A 20,697-nucleotide genomic window follows, 5' to 3' on the forward strand; every position below is an offset into this window, starting at 1 on the left:
CGATCGGGAGGTATAATGTGGCGAGGGGATGTGGATTTGTGGATGAAATCCTTCTGTAAGTTCTCCCGGATGTAGGGGGACATGGCCTCGGGTACGGAGAGAGGGTACACCCAACCTCGTGGAGAAGAAGTACCAGGAAGGAGGTCTATGGGACAATCGTACGCCCGGTGAGATGGTAGAGAGTCCTCCTCCTCGGCAGAGAAGGCATCCGCCAAGTCTTGGTCCTCCGCCGGTAGGCCGGATAGAGGCTTGGCGGGGTCAGATGACGACATAGAATACTTGGTCTGAGGTGACTTGAGACACTGGTTGGAACAGTCCTGACCCCAACTGAGAATCTCCCCGGTTCTACAGTCCAGCTTAGGGGCATGTAATTGCAGCCAAGGGAGTCCCAGGAGGATGGCGGGAGAAGAATGGGGCAGGACGTAGAAGGATATCTTTTCCTGATGTAAAGGATCCACCTGGAGGACTAGAGGTGCGGTCTGGTAGTACACATGGTCGGTAAGAATCTCGCCCGTGACCGAGGAGATAGTCAGGGGCCTGGCTAGTTGGGTCACGGGTAGCCGCCATCTTTGGACCAATGTTGCCGCAATAAAACTGCCTGCTGACCCAGAATCGAGAAAGGCAGAAGTCTGGTGAGTTTGTCCTGAGGGTGTCTGGATGGAGACTGGCACAGACAACTTTGGAGAGGTGGCATTCACACTTAGGGAGACCTCTACCACCGGACCTAGGTGCTGGCGTTTCCCGGACGCTTGAGGACGTTGGGGACATCTCAGCCGAAAGTGATCCGAACCACCGCAGTAGAGGCAGAGATTCAGCTCCAGACGACGAATTCTTTCATCAGGCGTCAGGTGAGCCCGTTCCACCTGCATAGGAATCTCAGGAGTCGACTGGGACACCGGAACGTCAGGATTCTGGAAGACCGGTGCCAGCTGGTGATGGCGACAGGCTTAGTCGCCGTTCATGCCAGACCTCCTCCTCTCTCTCAGAAAAACGAGTATCGACCCTGGTGGCCAGTAGGATGAGTTCGTTCAGGGAGGTAGGTAGGTCTCGGGCGGAAAGCACGTCTCTCACCCGACTGGACAGGCCCTTCTTGAAGGTGGCTATCAGAGCGGCCTCATTCCAGTCTAATTCTGCCGCCAGGGTGCAGAACTGGATGGCGTAGTCACCAACAGAGGAGCTCCCTTGAGAGAGGTTGAGGAGAGCAGTTTCAGCTGAAGAGGCACGGGCAGGTTCCTCAAAGACGGAGCGAAACTCGACTAGGAAGGTTCGGAGATTGGCAGCAACAGGATCATCTCGGTCCCACAGCGGCGTGGCCCAGGCCAGAGCTCTACCCTCCAATAGGCTGATGATGAAAGCCACTTTAGAGCGCTCGGTGGGAAACTGACTACTTAAAAGTTCAATATGCATGGTGCACTGAGTCAGGAATCCTCTGCACAACTTGGAGTCACCAGAGTATTTGCTTGGGAGAGCCAGTCGAAGTGTAGAAAAAGCAGCAGGAGGTGGTGTGCGCTGGGCTGTAGTATGCTGCTGTAAGGCGGCAGTGAGTTGCTGGATCTTCTGCGCCTGTTGGGCGACCACTCGGGCTACGTCACGGATATCAGGCACCTCGCCGGGATCCATGGTTGGAGCCTACTGTAAACGCCTGGAGTAGTGGATCCACTGGACCGTCACCAGCGATGGCACTAACCTCACCAGGGAGCGGAGTCTAAGGGGCCGCTGGTTTTCACCAGAGCCCGCCGCAAGGCGGGATGGACTTGCTGCGGCAGGCGACCCCCAGGTCGCTACCCCTGGCTTGGTTGCTAGTGACGGCAGGCGAGGCGTGGCAGGAGCAGTAGGCAGGAGATAGTGCAGGCAGAGGACTGTAGACGTGCTCGCAGGTGGCGGACAGGTCTCAGGAACAATGGGAAGGCAGCGGGCAAGGACTAGGGACAAGGACTGAAGACAGGAACAAGGACTAAGGTCAGGAACAACAGGGAGCTGGGGCAAATGCTATGGGAAGCATGTAGAGGCTCCAACACCTGTAGTGGGGCAGGGCTGGAATTTATAGGGAGTGATTGTGTGCATACACCAATTAGGGGCGGACTGGCCCTTTAAATCTGAGACAGCCAGCGCGCGCGCGCGCCCTAGGAGGCGGGGACGCGCGCGCCGGCCGACACAGTGAGAGACAGGAGCGGAGGAGAGGTGAGGCGCCCCCAGGGGCCGAACTAGCAGCAGCGCCGGGTCCCTGCACAAGGAGCCCGGCGGCTGCATGGGGAAGGGGGAGGTCGCGGCAGCGGCCCGGAACACGGGACGCCACGGCCGTGACAGTCTTGAAATCTATTTCAAGGGAGTGGAAGAGACCAGATAAAAGGATTGAACTTGGCTCTAGATTTAAATCAGTATATAAACTTGACCCCACAGAAGCAAAAGCTTGGGAGAATCCGATGGTTGTGGACCCAGCAGTAGCAAAATTATCAAAAGATATGCTGCTTCCTTCAGATGGTTCTGCTCTCCTGAGGGACTCAAGCGACAGGAAATGTGATATATTGTTGAAGAGAGCCTATAGCAACTCGGCGGATTTGTCTAAAGCTGCAATGTCTTTAGTACCAGTCGCCAAAGCCTTAAGAATCAGCTTACCAGGGATATTGAGGATAAAGTTCCTAGAGAGGAGTTATTAGAACAAATGTCTAATTTAAACATGGCGTCTGACTACTTATGTGACTTTCCGGTTGATGCTCTAAAGATCTCAGCTAAAAATCTGGGTTTAGTAAATTCAGCCCGAAGAGCTGTATGGTTAAAGCCTTGGCCAGGGGATGCAGCATCCAAGAGTAATTTTTGTGCTTTACCTTTCGATCCAGGTCATTTGATAGGACCCAGACTGGAGAAGATTCTAGAAGCTGGGAAGGCTGGGAAGGGTCATGCCTTTCCGATGGCATTCAAGAAGAGAGCCTTTAAGTCCTTTCGAGGGAAAGGAAGGAACAACTTCCGAAGAAAGACCCTCCAAGAGAAGACAGACAGAGGGTTTCAGAAGAGAAACCAGAACTGCAATAAACCTAAGCAGTCGGAGTCAGGACACAATAAGACTGAGTTTTGACGCCAGGTCATATCCAGTTGGTGCAAGGCTGCGTCATTTTTTGCCAAAGTGGCAGGAAATAACAACAGACGCATGGGTTTTGAATATTATAGAAGAAGGTTACAAGCTGAACTTTCTAAAAAGCTGCCTCAAAGATTTCTTCTGAATCGACCGACGAATCCAGTGATACACCTCTCTCTGCAGGAATTTCTTCAGAAGGGAGTTCTTCAAGAAGTACCGAAGTGTCAGCAAAAGCAAGGCGTATACTCTCGTATTTTTCCCGTGCCAAAAGCAGAAGGGAAATGGAGGCTTATCATAGACCTCAGATACCTCAATCAACATCTGAGGAAGGAGAGGTTCAAGATGGAAACTATTCGTTCCGCCATAAATCTAGTCCAGAAAACGATTGCATGATCACCATCGATCTTATGGATGCATATTTACACATACCCATCCACATAAACTCCAGGAAGTTTTTGAGAATCTCAGTCCAGATAGGTTCCAAGGTGCACCTTGGTTCTCGTTGCCCATCTCCGTCTACTAGGTATCCAAATAGTGCCTTATCTGGACGACTGGCTGCTAATCACAGCTTCTTCTTTATCACCTGTCTATAACATGCGCACTACTCCAGTCAGCAGGTTTCATAATAAATCAAAAGAAGTCAGACCTTCAACCTACCACCTCCAAAAGATTCCTGGGGATGCTGATAGATTCAAGTCTTCAAACAGTCTTTCTGCCAGAAGAAAAGATCACCATGATAATGTCTCAAGTTCGTCATCTAATCACAGTTCCGAAAGTGTCCATTCGTCAACCAATGAGCACGCTAGGCATGATGACAGCTACCATAGATGCAGTCCCTTGGACAAAAGCGCATTTTAGAGACTTACAGTCGGACATTCTTTCAGTATGGGACAGGAGAACCAAGTCTCTGAACAGAGATTTGAGAATATCAGATCATACCAGAAGATCCCTGGCATGGTGGCTGAACAAAGACACTTTGCAGAAAGGAAACAGTTTTCGACCTATGGACGCTATAGTCCTTACTACAGACGCGTCAAAAACAGGTTGGGGAGCTCATGTCCTGGATATGTGGGTCCAGAAAGAGTGGTCACCTTCAGAAGCCGATCTATCATCCAATCTGAAAGAGCTGAGAGCAGCTCCTCTAGCCATTCTTCATTTCACCAGAATTCTGAAAGACAAAGCAGTTGTAGTCCGGTCAGACAACGCTGTTACGGTTTAGTACCTGAACAAACAAGGGGGCACTCGGAGCCCCAGTCTTCAGAAGGAATGCAGGAGCCTGATGAGATGGGCAGAAGACACTGTCTGCAGCATCTCAGCGATGCATATAAAAGGCTCTTTGAATACGAGAGCGGATCTGTTGAGTCGCAAGAGATTGAGCCCCAACGAGTGGTCGCTGAACGATCAGGTCTTCCAAGATCTTGTGGACAGTTGGGGCTGTCCCCAGTGGGACATGATGGCCACTCGGGCCAACAGGAAATTAAAGAACTTTGCATCCCTCAATCCAGCAGATCAACCTCACATCCTGGACGCATTCTCAACAACCTGGAGGGGTCTTCATATTTACATTTTTCCTCCTCCAGTGATTCTGTGCAAGGTGCTGAAGAAGATAATGCTCGATAAGCCACAGGTGATCCTAATAGCACCGTTTTGGCCACGCCGCATATGGTTCCCTCTATTGTTGCAGCTATCGAAGGACGTATTCTGGAAGCTGCCTCAACGTCCAGACCTTCTAACCCAGAATGGGTTCTACCATCAACATCTCGATCACCTGCACTTGACTGCTTGGAGTTTGAAAGAACTAAATACAGATCAACAGGTCTTTCCGACGAGGTGATAACAACTCTCCTTTCTTCCCGTAAAGAGTCAACTAATCAGGTGTATAGTAAGTTGTGGCGAAAATTTACTTCCTGGAGAGAAGAGAATAATCATCCAGAAGTCGATCTACCTGTCATCTTGCAGTTCCTTCAGGATGGTTTAAAGAAGGGGCTTAAAGCCAACACACTTCGAGTCCATATGACTGCAATTAATGCCTTCACGGATGGGAAATACTCTGGTCATACGATCATTACAAGATTCTTCAAGGCCTTAAGAAATTTATGGCCGGTCATAAAACCGTCATTATAGGCTCGATATCCAGAACAGGGATCCAGCCTTCTGCTCAGGAGTACTAAGTGCTGCAGTATGAATCCCACCCCTTTAAGTTTTGCTAATCAAATCCCTTCTGTGCTGCCGAATGATGAAAAGCAAATCCAAAAACAATGCCACAGAAACGCCTAACAAATTACCAACAAGATTCACTGAGATAGGGTATATAGAAATAAGATCTAAAATGTAACTTTTAATAATCTTAATATAAAATAAATAACCAAAAATTAAAACCAGACATAAACAAAACGTGCCAAAACTAGGAAAATGTTTATCTTACCGCTCAACGGTGGCTGCTGAGTCGGAATAACTTGGAGTGGCCATGGACCATTCACATCGCCGTAGCTGTCCTTAATCCTGAATGGATTCCACGTAGGCGGCTGAGATCTCCCGGTAAAGTGAATGGGAGAAAACACAGTGGAGTGTATACACAAATGGGAGATAGGACAGCCGGTCCCTGACACTGTCCTATTACACCCTAATAAATCTGTCCCTCCAGACAGAGCTCCCGCCCTAAAAAGGGCGACTCCGCCACACTCACTCCTAGGGTCCCTAGTTAAACCCTACTAATACACGTGGCTGTGTCCCAACGCATTTCATCTCCCGTAGGGGGAATCATCAGGGGATCAAAAGGATATTCAAGTGCCACTAAGCAAACAGAAAAGGGTAGAGACTGCACGTATGGTGCCAGCCGCACGTATGGCGTCCAATGATTTTAAAAGAGAAGACTTGGGCATGTTGGAGAGAAGTGGCCACCAAAGTTGTCTGGCAGCTGCCTATCTCACCCTTCACAACACATTAACTTAGTCATTCATGTATGTGGGGGAAGACATGCCTTAGGCTACGTTCACACGTTGCAAAACTAGCGGAATTCCTCCCATAGACTCCCATTATGAGAGGGAGGCTAACGGCATTTGTCGGCGGACAATTCCGCCGCGGAATTCTGCTAGTTTTGCTACTTGTGAACGGGGTGGTATTACACGGGCCAATGGGGGGCCGATAATACCTGTAAACGAGCAGCAATCTGCTGGATCGTTGCTCGTTTACTTGGCCTATTACACGGCCCGATAATCGTTAAACAAGGGCTGCAGGGACATCGTTACCGATGTCCTTGCAGCCTTTGTTTAAACTGTATACATACCTAATCCATGGTCCAGGGTTCCTCTTCTTCTTAACTTCTCCCCGGGTCCGCGCACTTCAGCTTCACAGCGGCTTGTCTCTGCTGACAGGCTGCTCGGCCAATCACTGGCTGCGGCGGTTCCGGCCTGTGATTGGCCGAGGGGCCTGTCAGCTGACACAGGCCGCTGAGAAGCCAGAGCGCACGGGACCCGGTGAGAAGCTCTGAGGAAGAGGAACCCTGGACCATGGAATAGGTAGGTATTCTTCTTTGCTAATCGTCAGCGTCGGCCGCACACCGCTATTACACGTAGCGGTGCACGGTCGGCGCCCGACCATTATAGGTCTGAACTTATATCAATGATCAGCCGATGACAATGATCATCGGCTGATCGTTGTCTTTAGTACACGGAACGATAATCGGCCGAATTGGCTGATTATCGTTCCGTGTAATAGTACCCTTAGACTGACAGCTGGTGGTATATGAGCAGCTCGCTTCTGATTCAGTGCATGATCCAATAGCTTTTCTGTGTATGAAGGGGGCAGGCTAAGTCACCGGGGCAGAAAATCTTCTGTCCTGTGATTCTGTGGTCAGTATTATCGGTGGGCAGAGGAGGAGGATCTTCTGTCCTGTGATTCTGTGGTCAGTATTATCGGTGGGCAGAGGAGGAGGATCTTCTGTCCTGTGATTCTGTGGTCAGTATTATCGGTGCGCGGAGGAGGATCTTCTGTCCTGTGATTCTGTGGTCAGTATTATCAGTGTGCGGAGGAGGAGGATCTTCTGTCCTGTGATTCTGTGGTCAGTATTATTGGTGTGCGGAGGAAGAGGATCTTCTGTCCTGTGATTCTGTGGTCAGTATTATCAGTGTGCGGAGGAGGAGGAGCATCTTCTGTCCTGTGATTCTGTGGTCAGTATTATCGGTGTGTGGAGGAGGAGGATCTTCTGTCCTGTGATTCTGTGGTCAGTATTATCGGTGGGCGGAGGAGGATCTTCTGTCCTGTGATTCTGTGGTCAGTATTATTGGTGTGTGGAGGAGGAGGAGGATCTTCTGTCCTGTGATTCTGTGGTCAGTATTATCAGTGTGCGGAGGAGGAGGATCTTCTGTCCTGTGATTCTGTGGTCAGTATTATTGGTGTGTGGAGGAGGAGGATCTTCTGTCCTGTGATTCTGTGGTCAGTAATATTGGTGTGTGGAGGAGGAGGAGGATCTTCTGTCCTGTGATTCTGTGGTCAGTATTATTGGTGTGTGGAGGAGGAGGATCTTCTGTCCTGTGATTCTGTGGTCAGTATTATCTAGAACCATCCCCAATAAGTACAGGAATCCTGCCACTCTCTAGGACCATCCACAATAAGTACGGCCATCCTGCCGCGCTCTAGGACCATCCACAATAAGTACGGCCATCCTGCCGCTCTCTAGGACCATCCACAATAAGTACGGCCATCCTGCCGCTCTCTAGGACCATCCACAATAAGTACGGCCATCCTGCCGCTCTCTAGGACCATCCACAATAAGTACGGCCATCCTGCCGCTCTCTAGGACCATTCACAATAAGTACGGCCATCCTGCCGCGCTCTAGAACCATCCATAATAAGTACGGCCATCCTGCCACTCTCTAGGACCATCCAGTCTTTGGTTTGCTGATGGGATGGAGTATTCAGTGTTCTTGGGTCTTTATCTAGAGATGATTGATTCACATGAGCCACCCCCGGGCCCTGCAGAGGCATGCCCACCACCACATGCCCCTCCATTAGTTATTAGGCTCATTTCATTGATCTTATGTTCTTCTGAGTATCAGTACAATGACGGACAGCTTCTCATCAGTCACAATTTCTTCTCCGTGCTCAAGAGGTGACTCCATCCCGGCTCTCGAGGACAACAGCCGCCTGCGCTCTATTCTTCTAGGATTGTGTCATTAACCGTTCCATTGCCAGGTTATGTTCACACTGCTGCAGGGTTATAGACTACATGACACCGCTCCCCGTATTGGATTTTTGCCAGAGAAAAGTCAGCTGATATGAGATGGGGTAAATAACAATGGTGCTGCCCCTCCGGCCCCTGGTGACCAATGTAAAATAAATCACACCAGACTTAAAGGGACAGGACTGAATATTTTGTAAACAGACACAGTTACGTTTTATCTTCTGATTGTAGATGTTTTTATTTGACTTCCTGTACACTGTTATGGGGGCAGCCATCTTGTGTGAGCTGTGACCAACACCATCATATACAGGTGGGCACGTATAGCATCCCCAGGGCAGTGGCGTCACAGAAAGGTAATAGGTATAGCATCCCCAGGGCAGTGGCATCACAGACAGGTAACGTGTGCGGCGTCACAGACAGGTTACAGGTATAAGAGAAACAGATGGCTGATCTCAGGGAGACCAGCCAAACGACAAACACCGCCGGCTACAGGTATAGCATCCCCAGGGCAGTGACGTCACAGACAGGTAACAGGTATAGCATCCCCAGGGCAGTGACGTCACAGACAGGTAACAGGTATAGCATCCCCAGGGCAGTGACGTCACAGACAGGTAACAGGTATAGCATCCCCAGGGCAGTGACGTCACAGACAGGTAACAGGTATAGCATCCCCAGGGCAGTGACGTCACAGACAGGTAACAGGTATAGCATCCCCAGGGCAGTGACGTCACAGACAGGTAACAGGTATAGCATCCCCAGGGCAGTGACGTCACAGACAGGTAACAGGTATAGCATCCCCAGGGCAGTGACGTCACAGACAGGTAACAGGTATAGCATCCCCAGGGCAGTGACGTCACAGACAGGTAACAGGTATAGCATCCCCAGGGCAGTGGCATCACAGACAGGTAACACGTCCTCCAGCGTCACAGACAGTTATAGTTTTTTTTATTAGTAAAATTTATGCTATTATACAAGAAATTGATGAGATTGAGATGGCCGTATGGTGGTGGTGATGGAGTCTCTTCATCTCTTTCTCTTCTGCCCCCTCATGTCCTTCTTCATCCGCCCATCCACCACCTTGAATTGACCCTTGACCCCAGCTGGCCGCCGCACCTTCCTCCCGACACCTTTCTTGGCCACCAGGTAGGTGACCTGACGCTTCTCCTTCCCCAATCCGGCCTTCTTATATATACTGGGAAGAGAAAGGAAGCAAAGTGTCAGCCAAAAAGTGGAATGCTGCAAAACTGCCAAAAACCATCATGCCGGAGTAGTAATGTACAGGACTTCTTACCTGCGCAGCTGAGCCGCCTTCTCTCGCTCTGTAATGTCCACTGTGTTCACCACCGCCTCCGCCTTCTTCTTGGCTTGTTCCATCTTTTTCAACATCTGCGACAAGAAAATAAAGTCAAAATAGACGGCACAACGGCGCCCCTCCTGCCCATAGGGGGCACTGTAATACCAAACACAGCCTACGGGGGGGGCGCTGTAATACCAGACACAGCCTATGGGGGGGCGCTGTAATACCAGACACAGCCTATGGGGGGGGCGCTGTAATACCAGACACAGCCTATGGGGGGGCGCTGTAATACCAGACACAGCCTATGGGGGGGGGCGCTGTAATACCAGACACAGCCTATGGGGGGGGGCGCTGTAATACCAGACACAGCCTATGGGGGGGGGGGGGCGCTGTAATACCAGACACAGCCTATGGGGGGGGCGCTGTAATACCAGACACAGCCTATGGGGGGTGCTGTAATACCAGACACAGCCGATGGGGGGGGGGGGGGGGGGTGTGTGCTGTAATACCAGACACAGCCTATGGGGGGGGGGGTGTGCTGTAATACCAGACACAGCCTATGGGGGGGGGGGGGCTGTAATACCAGACACAGCCTATGGGGGGGGGGGCTGTAATACCAGACAGCCTATGGGGGGTGCTGTAATACCAGACACAGCCTATGGGGGGCTGTAATACCAGACACAGCCTATGGGGGGCTGTAATACCAGACACAGCCTATGGGGGGTGCTGTAATACCAGACACAGCCTATGGGGGGGGGCGCTGTAATACCAGACACAGCCTATGGGGGAGGCGCTGTAATACCAGACACAGCCTATGGGGGGGGCGCTGTAATACCAGACACAGCCTATGAGGGGGGGTGCTGTAATACCAGACACAGCCTATGGGGGGGGGGGGGGCGCTGTAATACCAGACACAGCCTATGGGGGGGGGGGGGGGCTGTAATACCAGACACAGCCTATGGGGGGGGGGCTGTAATACCAGACACAGCCTATGGGGGGCTGTAATACCAGACACAGCCTATGGGGGGCTGTAATACCAGACACAGCCTATGGGGGGCGCTGTAATACCAGACACAGCCTATGGGGGGTGCTGTAATACCAGACACAGCCTATGGGGGGGGGCTGTAATACCAGACACAGCCTATGGGGGGTGCTGTAATACCAGACACAGCCTATGGCTACGCTGATCCTTACCCGTCGCCGTTTTCTCGCCTTCGCCTCTGCGATCTTCTTGATTGGCCGGGCGTTCAGCTCCTTCTGCCGCCGCCGGTACTCCTCCATCATCTCACGATCCACCGGGATCTGAACCGTCCGATGCTTCTTCTCATCAGACAGAAACCAATCCGGGAGCTCGTCCTCAGGGTCGTTAAAGGTTCGTCTGTACAGAGAGAGAGAGCGGCGTCACACAGAGAGAGAGAAAGAGAGAGCGGCGTCACACAGAGAGAGAGAGAGAGAGAAAGAGAGAGGGGCGTCACACAGAGAGAGAGAAAGAGAGAGCGGCGTCACAGAGAGAGAGAGAGAGAGAGAGAGGGAGCGGCGTCACACAGAGAGAGAGAAAGAGAGAGCGGCGTCACACAGAGAGAGAGAGAGAGGGAGCGGCGTCACACAGAGAGAGAGAGAGAGAGAGAGAGGGAGCGGCGTCACACAGAGAGAGAGAGAGAGAGCGGCGTCACACAGAGAGAGAGAAAGAGAGAGCGGCGTCACACAGAGAGAGAGAGGGAGCGGCGTCACACAGAGAGAGAGAAAGAGAGAGCGGCGTCACACAGAGAGAGAGAGAGAGAGAGAGAGAGGGAGCGGCGTCACACAGAGAGAGAGAAAGAGAGCGGCGTCACACAGAGAGAGAGAGCGGCGTCACACAGAGAGAGAGAAAGAGAGAGCGGCGTCACACAGAGAGAGAGAGGGAGCGGCGTCACACAGAGAGAGAGAGAGAGAGAGAGAGGGAGCGGCGTCACACACAGAGAGAGAGAGAGAGAGGGAGCGGCGTCACACAGAGAGAGAGAGAGAGAGGGAGCGGCGTCACACAGAGAGAGAGAGAGAGAGGGAGCGGCGTCACACACAGAGAGAGAGAGGGAGCGGCGTCACACAGAGAGAGAGAAAGAGAGAGCGGCGTCACACAGAGAGAGAGAGAGAGAGGGAGCGGCGTCACACACAGAGAGAGAGAGGGAGCGGCGTCACACAGAGAGAGAGAGAGAGCGGCGTCACACAGAGAGAGAGAGAGAGCGGCGTCACACAGAGAAAGAGAGAGAGAGAGCGGCGTCACACACAGAGAGAGAGAGAGAGAGAGGGGCGTCACACAGAGAGAGAGAGGGAGCGGCGTCACACAGAGAGAGGGAGCGGCGTCACACAGAGAGAGAGAAAGAGAGAGAGAGGGAGCGGCGTCACACAGAGAGAGAGAGAGAGAGAGGGAGCGGCGTCACACACAGAGAGAGAGAGAGAGAGAGAGAGGGAGCGGCGTCACACAGAGAGAGAGAGAGAGGGAGCGGCGTCACACAGAGAGAGAGAGAGAGAGCGGCGTCACACAGAGAGAGAGAGAGAGAGAGAGCGGCGTCACACAGAGAGAGAGAGAGAGAGCGGCGTCACACAGAGAGAGAGAGAGAGGGAGCGGCGTCACACACAGAGAGAGAGAGAGAGAGAGAGAGGGAGCGGCGTCACACAGAGAGAGAGAGAGAGAGAGGGAGCGGCGTCACACACAGAGAGAGAGAGGGAGCGGCGTCACACAGAGAGAGAGAAAGAGAGAGCGGCGTCACACAGAGAGAGAGAGAGGGAGCGGCGTCACACAGAGAGAGAGAGAGAGAGCGGCGTCACACACAGAGAGAGAGAGAGAGAGAGAGAGAGAGAGAGAGAGAGCGGCGTCACACACAGAGAGAGAGAGAGAGAGGGGCGTCACACAGAGAGAGAGAGGGAGTGGCGTCACACAGAGAGAGAGGGAGCGGCAACACACAGAGAGAGCGAGAAAGAGCAGCATTAGAGAGAGTTAGAAAAAGAGAGAGGGACTTCCGGTTGCGGCAGGCGTATGTAGACAGCGGGACGGAGGAGCTCTGTACAGGGCAGCAGATGACAGGGATCCCACCGCAGTTTACTAACACACGGAGGGTGGGATAGCCAGGTAGCAGCCCCTGAAGCCTCCGGGAGGAGAATGGAGCAGACTCCAGACCAGTGCGGGGCCCCGATCAGCGACGTTCCCAAAAAGCAGAGAACATAGCGGCCGAGCGCGCACCCTCAAACACGCTGCAGCAACCGTCACTGAGGGAAGAACCTGCTGCCTCACAGGATGAAATGGCGGCCACTAGCTTCACTATAACGGAGGCAGAGGAGCTCTATATGCAGTCACGTCAGCCTGTAGCACTAAAACTGCTTGCTGTAGAAGTAGCTGCAGTCCTGGCCCCAGAGCTGAAAGCCTCATTAGAATCCACCATTACAGCAGCACTGAGACAGATCCACAATGAGATCATCCAGCTCTCCTGCAGAATCACTGATCCAGAGGACAGAGCCAGTGTAATGGAAGATGCACTGACTGCCCTCTGGATCAGTGATTCTACGTGGTGTCAGTCAGTCAGTGCATCCTCCAGGACACTCCCTCTGCCCTCTGGATCAGTGATTCTACGTGGTGTCAGAGTGAGTGTTCTGGAAGATGCACTGACTGACTGACACCAGATAGAATCACTGATCCGGAGGGCAGAGGGAGTGTCCTGGAGGATGCACTGACTGACTGACACCAGATAGAATCACTGATCCGGAGGGCAGAGGGAGTGTCCTGGAGGATGCACTGACTGACTGACACCAGATAGAATCACTGATCCGGAGGGCAGAGGGAGTGTCCTGGAGGATGCACTGACTGACTGACACCAGATTGACACCAGATCAGTGATTCTGAGGGAGTGTCCTGGAGGATGCACATCGCCCTGTTCGGTAGGAAGACTTCTGGGTCGTATATGTTCTGACTTGTTAGTAGTTTGGCAGGTTTACGAGAACCCCAACTTTATACGTGAACAAAGTGTAGTCCTTATAGCGCTATTCTCGTTTATTCTCTTTTTCTATATTCTTTTATCCTTGAAAGTATTGCAATGTTGTTTACTGGGTTTTATTCATTATTTTTCTAGTTACTTTTGAATTATTTTACTTTGTCCCTTCCTCTGGCAGTCAGTCAGCTCCTGTGTGTGTCGCTGGGAGCCCAGCACTTATTCTTCTCGATTCTCTATACTGTGTATGCAGATTGTTTCTTGGAAGGTAAAGGGGCTAAAATCCCCTAATAAACAAAGCAAATTCTCCGCCATTTAAAAAGGCTTAAAGTGTAACTGTCATGTTTTTTTTTATTGCAGAAATCAGTAGTATAAGCGATTTTAAGAAACTCTGTAATAGGTTTCATCAGCCAAAAAAGCCTCCTTCTGTCCTCAAGAAGCAATTTCCCAGCCTCCCCCCCTGACTTCTTATCTGTGCATTATCAGGCAAACACGTCTTCATTACAGAGAAGCCAGTGAAGACTGGCTCTGCTCTCTCCATTGTAAGCCTATGAAGGGGGGAGGGGCTGAGGGAGATGAGGGAGCAGGAAGAGGTGACATGAAGGTCAGCTGTTTGTAGACTCTCTGGGCACCTAAACCGCAGGATTCTGGGGTCAGAAAGGTCAGTGCTTATCTATGAACTTACTGAGAGAAGATTGCAGGGTGTTGTGCTGTGCAGGACTGCTCCGTGCTCACTCACTCCTAACAGCCCCTCCCCTCTCCATAGCCACATAATGGAGACAGAAATCCTGCTGCTTCTGAAGGGAAGGGGGAGGCTGGGAGATTGCTTTTTCAGTACAGAAGGAGGCTTTTTTGGCTGATGAAACCTATTACAGAGTTTCTTAAAATCGCTTGTACTGTTGACTTTCAGAAAAATGACCCTGAAATGACAGTTACGCTTTAAAGCCGCCATAGCTTTTCTTCAGAAAACTCACCTGTCAGAACAAGACTTTATCAGGATGCAATGTCTATGGGTGGGTCAGGTCACTGGCTCCCCGGCCGCACACAACAGGGCTGGTGTTATTAGCCTTTTCCACAAAAAATTATCTTACTCTATACTGAACAAGGTGACAGATGATGAGGGCAGGTTAGTAGCAATCACTGCTGATACGGATACATATAGTAAATATATATATATATATATATATATATGGTCCTATCTCTCACCAAAAACCGTTCTATACTCCCCTGGGAAATGACCTCCTTAATGTAACAGGTAACTTACAATCCATAATATGTGGTGACCTCTCCCCAGGAAGATAGAGAACGATCCGCCTCACGTCCATCCCTTCCGTCCTTGTGAGATGACATCTTACTCTTTCCTGAATACGCTGGCCCCCCTGACACCTGGAGGTACTATCATCCTGACAGTCGGCAATTTACCTGTTATTCCTACTCTCAGGACGCTTGCTCCCGATTAGATCTTCTACTCTTCTATCCACAATTTAGTAATATCTGATCACTCCCCAGTATCCTTACGCATACTGGAACAATTCCCATCATATGGCGTTTCCCCCAGTACTTGGCCAATGACGCGGTTTTCCTCTCTGAACTAGAGAATTGGTGGACAGACTGTTCCACTTTAAACTCGATACATTCTACGGAGCGTCTCCTCTTCTGGGATTCTGCGTCCTTAGGGGCAGAATCATCTCTTATTTCACAGGCATAAAGAAAAAAGCAAAATCAGACTTTAATAAGTCAGACTCTGATCTGAGATCGGCCTATACCACCTACTTACAGTCCACTTCTCCACAACACAAAACTGACTGGATCTTGGCTAAGCGACGCTTGGATCGAGCCTCAGAACATCTAGAAACCGTTATACGCAATAAACAAGCTGCTGAATTTTTTCATTATGGCAACAAAACTGGTAAATTATTGGCCAATCTAGCCAAAGGCAACGATCAGTCGTTCATTTAAGAAATTTGAGAGACCATAATGGTACTGTGCATTCTGACCCCAAAAGTATCAATGAGATCCTCAGCCATTTCTACTGCTCTTTATACTCACAACAATCACTTATTAGCACAGAGGGTAACACCTTTCTATCTAATCTATCCCTCCCTTCGCTTACCGATGATGTCCGTGATTTACTCTCCTATCACCATCACAGAGGTCACCTCCACCATTTCTCAACCTAAAACTACTACTGCACCAGGCCCGGATGGCGAGTCCACCTCAGATTATAAAATGCTGTCACAGGACATCTCTCCCTCCTATCCGTGTCCTCCCCATATGATGGAGGGTAGAGGCCTTCTCCCATCAGGCTATATAGCCTACATAAGTGTTTCCCAAATCAGGCAAAGATCCACCTCTTCCAAATTCTTATCGACCCATCTCCCTTATAAATGAAGATAGGAAAATTCTCTCCTAAATTCTTGCTAATAGATTGGCCATTATTCTTCCTACTATTATTGGCTAACACCAGGTCGGGTTTATAGAAGGCAGATTGGCAGTCGGTAACCTGAGGACCGTCATGGCGGTGCAGGATGCCGTGGAGGGCGGAGTTCATGGACAGGAGCCACCAGCATTACTCACAATAGATGCTGAGAAGGTCTTAGACAACATTAGTTGGTTAGGACAAGTTCTTACAAAGTTTGGAATAGAAGGAACATTCCGTATATATATAGACTCTTTATTCTAATCCAGTGGCCCGTATTCACACTCCGGGTTTTTTATCTGAAATTTTTCCCCTTTAAAAGGTACCTGACAAGGCTGCCCCCTGTCACCGCTCCTTTTTGACCTTGCACTAGTACCCCTTGCCCAGTACGTTTTAAATTCTAACATATATGACGGTATCCAGGTGGGTTCTCACCCCATAAAACTTACTTGCTTTGCTGACGCCATGCTCCTGTTTGTGAACTCCCCCTCTAAGTATATATTTATAATTTTTGACGCTTTCTCTTACTTTGGCTCTTTACCAACTCCTGTTCCTGGCTCCGTATAATTCTCTTTCTCCTACTGGATTAGGAATAGTAATGGCTGCTGTGAGAGCTGAGCTGTGATTGGTTGCTGTGAGAGCTGAGCTGTGATTGGTTGCTGTGAGAGCTGAGCTGTGATTGGTTGCTGTGGGCGCTGAGCTGTGATTGGCTGCTGTGAGAGCTGAGCTGTGATTGGCTGCTGTGAGAGCTGAGCTGTGATTGGTTGCTGTGGGCGCTGAGCTGTGATTGGTCGCTGTGGGCAGTTTGCACCAGTCTAAATGTTACACCCTTTGATAAATCTATCCCCATGTGTTTCGCCGCCTCCTCTATCCTTTACAGACTGTCCCCTCACTTCTCCGCCACTCAGACATTAACTCTATTAATTCTTTATTCACTAAATTCTTATGGAAAGGTAAACGCCCACAAATTGCCTAAGGGGGAGGGTCGGTAATAAGGAGCATTTCCTCCTCATTACACTTATATGGACGTTCTCCCGAATGTGGCCGAGCATTGCCTCCTCATTACACTTATATGGACGTTCTCCCGAATGTGGCCGAGCATTGCCTCCTCATTACACTTGTATGGACGTTCTCCCGAGTGTGGCCGAGCATTGCCTCCTCATTACACTTGTATGGACGTTCTCCCGAGTGTGGCCGAGCATTGCCTCCTCATTACACTTATATGGACGTTCTCCTGAATGTGGCCGAGCATTGCCTCCTCATTACACTTATATGGACGTTCTCCCGAATGTGGCCGAGCATTGCCTCCTCATTACACTTATATGGACGTTCTCCCGAATGTGGCCGAGCATTGCCTCCTCATTACACTTATATGGACGTTCTCCCGAATGTGGCCGAGCATTGCCTCCTCATTACACTTGTATGGACGTTCTCCCGAATGTGGCCGAGCATTGCCTCCTCACTACACTTATATGGACGTTCTCCCGAATGTGGCCGAGCATTGCCTCCTCATTACACTTATATGGACGTTCTCCCGAATGTGGCCGAGCATTGCCTCCTCATTACACTTATATGGACGTTCTCCTGAATGTGGCCGAGCATTGCCTCCTTATTACTGCAGCTATGTTGCTGTGTTGGTGGCTGCTTCCTCTCGCTATGATAAGTTATAGAACATTTAGGCCTCTCTATAAGGTGTAGTGCTATTTAATGTCTCTCATAACCTGATTAACCGCTGGATTAGCCGGATCCCCCCCCCCTTCTCTGCGCTCAGAGGACCATACGTGCCGTCATACCTAGTGAGGACTGGAGGGACATGCAGCTACGTCTCTTATACAAAGCCCCATATCCATCATGCTAATCCTCCTCTGAACTCTCTCCGCTCCTGCTGATCATGTGGTCATGTCCATCTATTCAGACTATTTGGGACGAGCTCCTATGGTGGACCGAGTCCATTTGGGAGCGTAATATATCATTGGAGCCTTTACAGTGTTTGTTCCATTATATCCCTCTATATCCCTCTAGCGGTGGCTCCCGGATCTCACCGCCCCGTACCCCCGAGGCCGCTTCCTGGTTGGAGCTGCGGCATGAGACGTGATATATCATTGGAACCTTTGCAGTGTTTCTTCCATTATATTCCTCTATATCCCTCTAGCGGTGGCTCCCGGATCTCACCGCCCCGTACCCCCGCCCGCTTCCTGGTTGGAGCTGCGGCATGAGATGCGACATCTCAGGGCAGCTTAGCCATTCAGCGGCTGAGGCGGGACTCCGCTACGACCAATGAATGGCAAAGCTGCCCTGAGATGTCACGTCTCATGCCGCAGCTCCAACCAGGAGGCGGCCGCAGGACGGCGCCATCCGGGAGCCACCGCTGGAACCGGGGAGGTAAGTCACCGCCGGCTTCTATTTCAACCCCCTCCGGCCGTACACAGATTATACTGCAGGGCCGGAATACCCCTTTAATCTCACTGCATACGATGGGTGGCGCCTTGTGGTAACTCTGTGATGTGAATTGGTGACTGATATGTTTGGGCCACATCTCTCTATGATAACACTGAGAGGATAACCCCCCCCACCCCCTTATGACATTATTACCACCTCAGCACCTCATCTATTTCATTGGCTTCTCTTCCTTTCATACTTCTTCTATCTGTTGTAGAACAGGAAGATTTATTTACCAGCGTAAACTTTGATCCCGTTCTATTCAATCCCGATCACTGTTTTCATCAACTCATCTGGCCGCTCGCCATTCTTAGTACTGTATTGTATATTATTCTCAACATTACAATAAAATATTGGGGGAAAAAACTAAAAAGAAAGAGAAGAGCAGCATCAGAGAGAAAGAGAGAGAAGAGCAGCATCACAGAGAGAGAGAAAGAGAGAAGAGCAGCATCACAGAGAGAGAGAGAGAGAGAGAGAGAGAGAGAGAGAGGAGCAGCATCACAGAGAGAGAGAGAGAGAGAGAGAGAGAGAGAGAGAAGAGCAGCATCAGAGAGAGAGAGAAGAGCAGCATCACAGAGAGAGAGAGAGAAGAGCAGCATCACAGAGAGAGAGAGAGAGAGAGAGAGAGAGAGAGAGGAGCAGCACAGTAAGAGAGAGAGAGAAGAGCGGCATCACAGAGAGAGAGAGAGAAGAGCAGCATCACAGTGTGTGAGAGAGAGAGAGAGAAGAGTGCACCTGTTAAACGACCGGTCAATCAGATCCCGGGCGGCTTTCTTAGATGTGGCAATCACTGTCCCGAGAGCGAGGCCTTCTGGGTCCAGGATACGAGAGCGCTTTACTGTGGAGAGAAAAACGTAAGAAGAGAGAGCAGCAAACCCACAGAGACCTCAGAGTGACAGGAAGTTACCCTGCATGGCGGGGGTAATGTGGGGGGTAACAGAGCAAGCTGCACACTGACTATACCGCAGACCCCGCACTCCTCCCCTCACGCTCCTCTCCCATCCTCCCCCTGCGCTTGCTTCCCATCCTCCCTCCGCGCTCCCCTCCCATCCTCCCCTCATGCTCCTCTCCCCAATCCTCTCTTTCCCCTCCCATCCTCCCCTCGCACTCCTCTGCCTTCCCATCATCCCCCCCCGCGCTCCTGTTTCCTCTCCCATCCTCCCCCCCCCCCCTGTGCACCTCTCCTCCCTCCCATCCTCCCCCTGCACTTGCTTCCCATCTCCCCTTCCTTCCTCCCATCCTCCCCCACCACGCTCCTCTCTTTCCTCTCCCCTCCCATCCTCCTCGTGTTCCTCTCCGCCCGCGCTCCTCTTTCCCCTCCCATCCTCCCCCTGCGCTCCTCTCTTTCCTCTCCCATCCTCTCCCCGCGCTCCTCTTTCCCCTCCCATCCTTCCCCACCGTACTCCTCTTTCCTCTCCCCTCCCATCCTCCTCGTGTTCCTCTCCCCTCACGCTCCTCTTTCCCCTCCCATCCTCCCCCTGCGCTCCTCTCTTTCCTCTCCCATCCTCTCCCCGCGCTCCTCTTTCCCCTCCCATCCTTCCCCACCGTACTCCTCTTTCCTCTCCCCTCCCATCCTCCTCGTGTTCCTCTCCCCCCGCGCTCCTCTTTCCCTTCCCATCCTCCCCCTGCGCTCCTCTTTCCCCTCCCATCCTCCCCCCGCGCTCCTCTTTCCCCTCCCATCCTCTCCAACCACGCTCTTTCCCCTCCCATCCTCTCCCACCACGCTCTTTCCCCTCCCATCCTCCCCCCACGCTCCTCTTTCCCCTTCCATCCTCCCCCCGCGCTCCTCTTCCCCCTTCCATCCTCCCCCTGCGCTCCTCTTTCCCCTCCCATCCTTCCCCCGCCCATACACCCATACAGTGTACACACAGATATGGCGGTAGTCACGTTATACTCACCTGGACGTTCTACGGGAACCACCTCAAAATCATCGCTCTCCTCTACCGCTCTCTTCCCAAATTTCTTCTTCATAGACTGAATATCCCTGGAATCACATGATATATAAGGTTATCTGGCGGCATTACTACCCCCCCCCCCTCCCATGATATATAAGATTACCCCCCCCCGATGATATATAAGGTTATCTGGCGGCAATATTACCCCCCCCCCCCCCCCCTTCCCGGATATATAAGGTTATCTGGCGGCATTATTACCCCCCCCCCCCCCCCCATGATATATAAGGTTATCTGGCGCCATTACTACCCCCCCATGATATGTAAGGTTATCTGGCGGTCATTATTAACCCCCCCCCCTTCCCGGATATATAAGGTTATCTGGCGGCATTATTACCCCCCCCCCCCCCCATGATATATAAGGTTATCTGGCGGC

General features: G+C 51.2%; 1 protein-coding gene across 1 annotated transcript in view; it reads right to left on the reverse strand.

Annotated features, from left to right (window-relative positions):
• Positions 1-9,183: 9,183 nt before the first annotated feature.
• Positions 9,184-20,697, reverse strand: part of FTSJ3 (FtsJ RNA 2'-O-methyltransferase 3) — a 28,126-nt gene continuing 16,612 nt past the window's right edge. Inside the window, exons 18-22 of the mRNA XM_069978779.1 lie at positions 20,268-20,353; positions 19,105-19,207; positions 10,747-10,930; positions 9,547-9,641; positions 9,184-9,447 (exon numbers count right to left, since the gene is read on the reverse strand). Of these exons, the coding sequence (XP_069834880.1) occupies positions 9,279-9,447; positions 9,547-9,641; positions 10,747-10,930; positions 19,105-19,207; positions 20,268-20,353 (637 nt within the window). The 3' untranslated portion in view covers positions 9,184-9,278. The remainder of the gene's footprint in view (positions 9,448-9,546; positions 9,642-10,746; positions 10,931-19,104; positions 19,208-20,267; positions 20,354-20,697) is intronic.

Source organism: Dendropsophus ebraccatus, chromosome 8 (assembly GCF_027789765.1).
Source record: "Dendropsophus ebraccatus isolate aDenEbr1 chromosome 8, aDenEbr1.pat, whole genome shotgun sequence".
Lineage (NCBI taxonomy): Eukaryota > Metazoa > Chordata > Amphibia > Anura > Hylidae > Dendropsophus > Dendropsophus ebraccatus.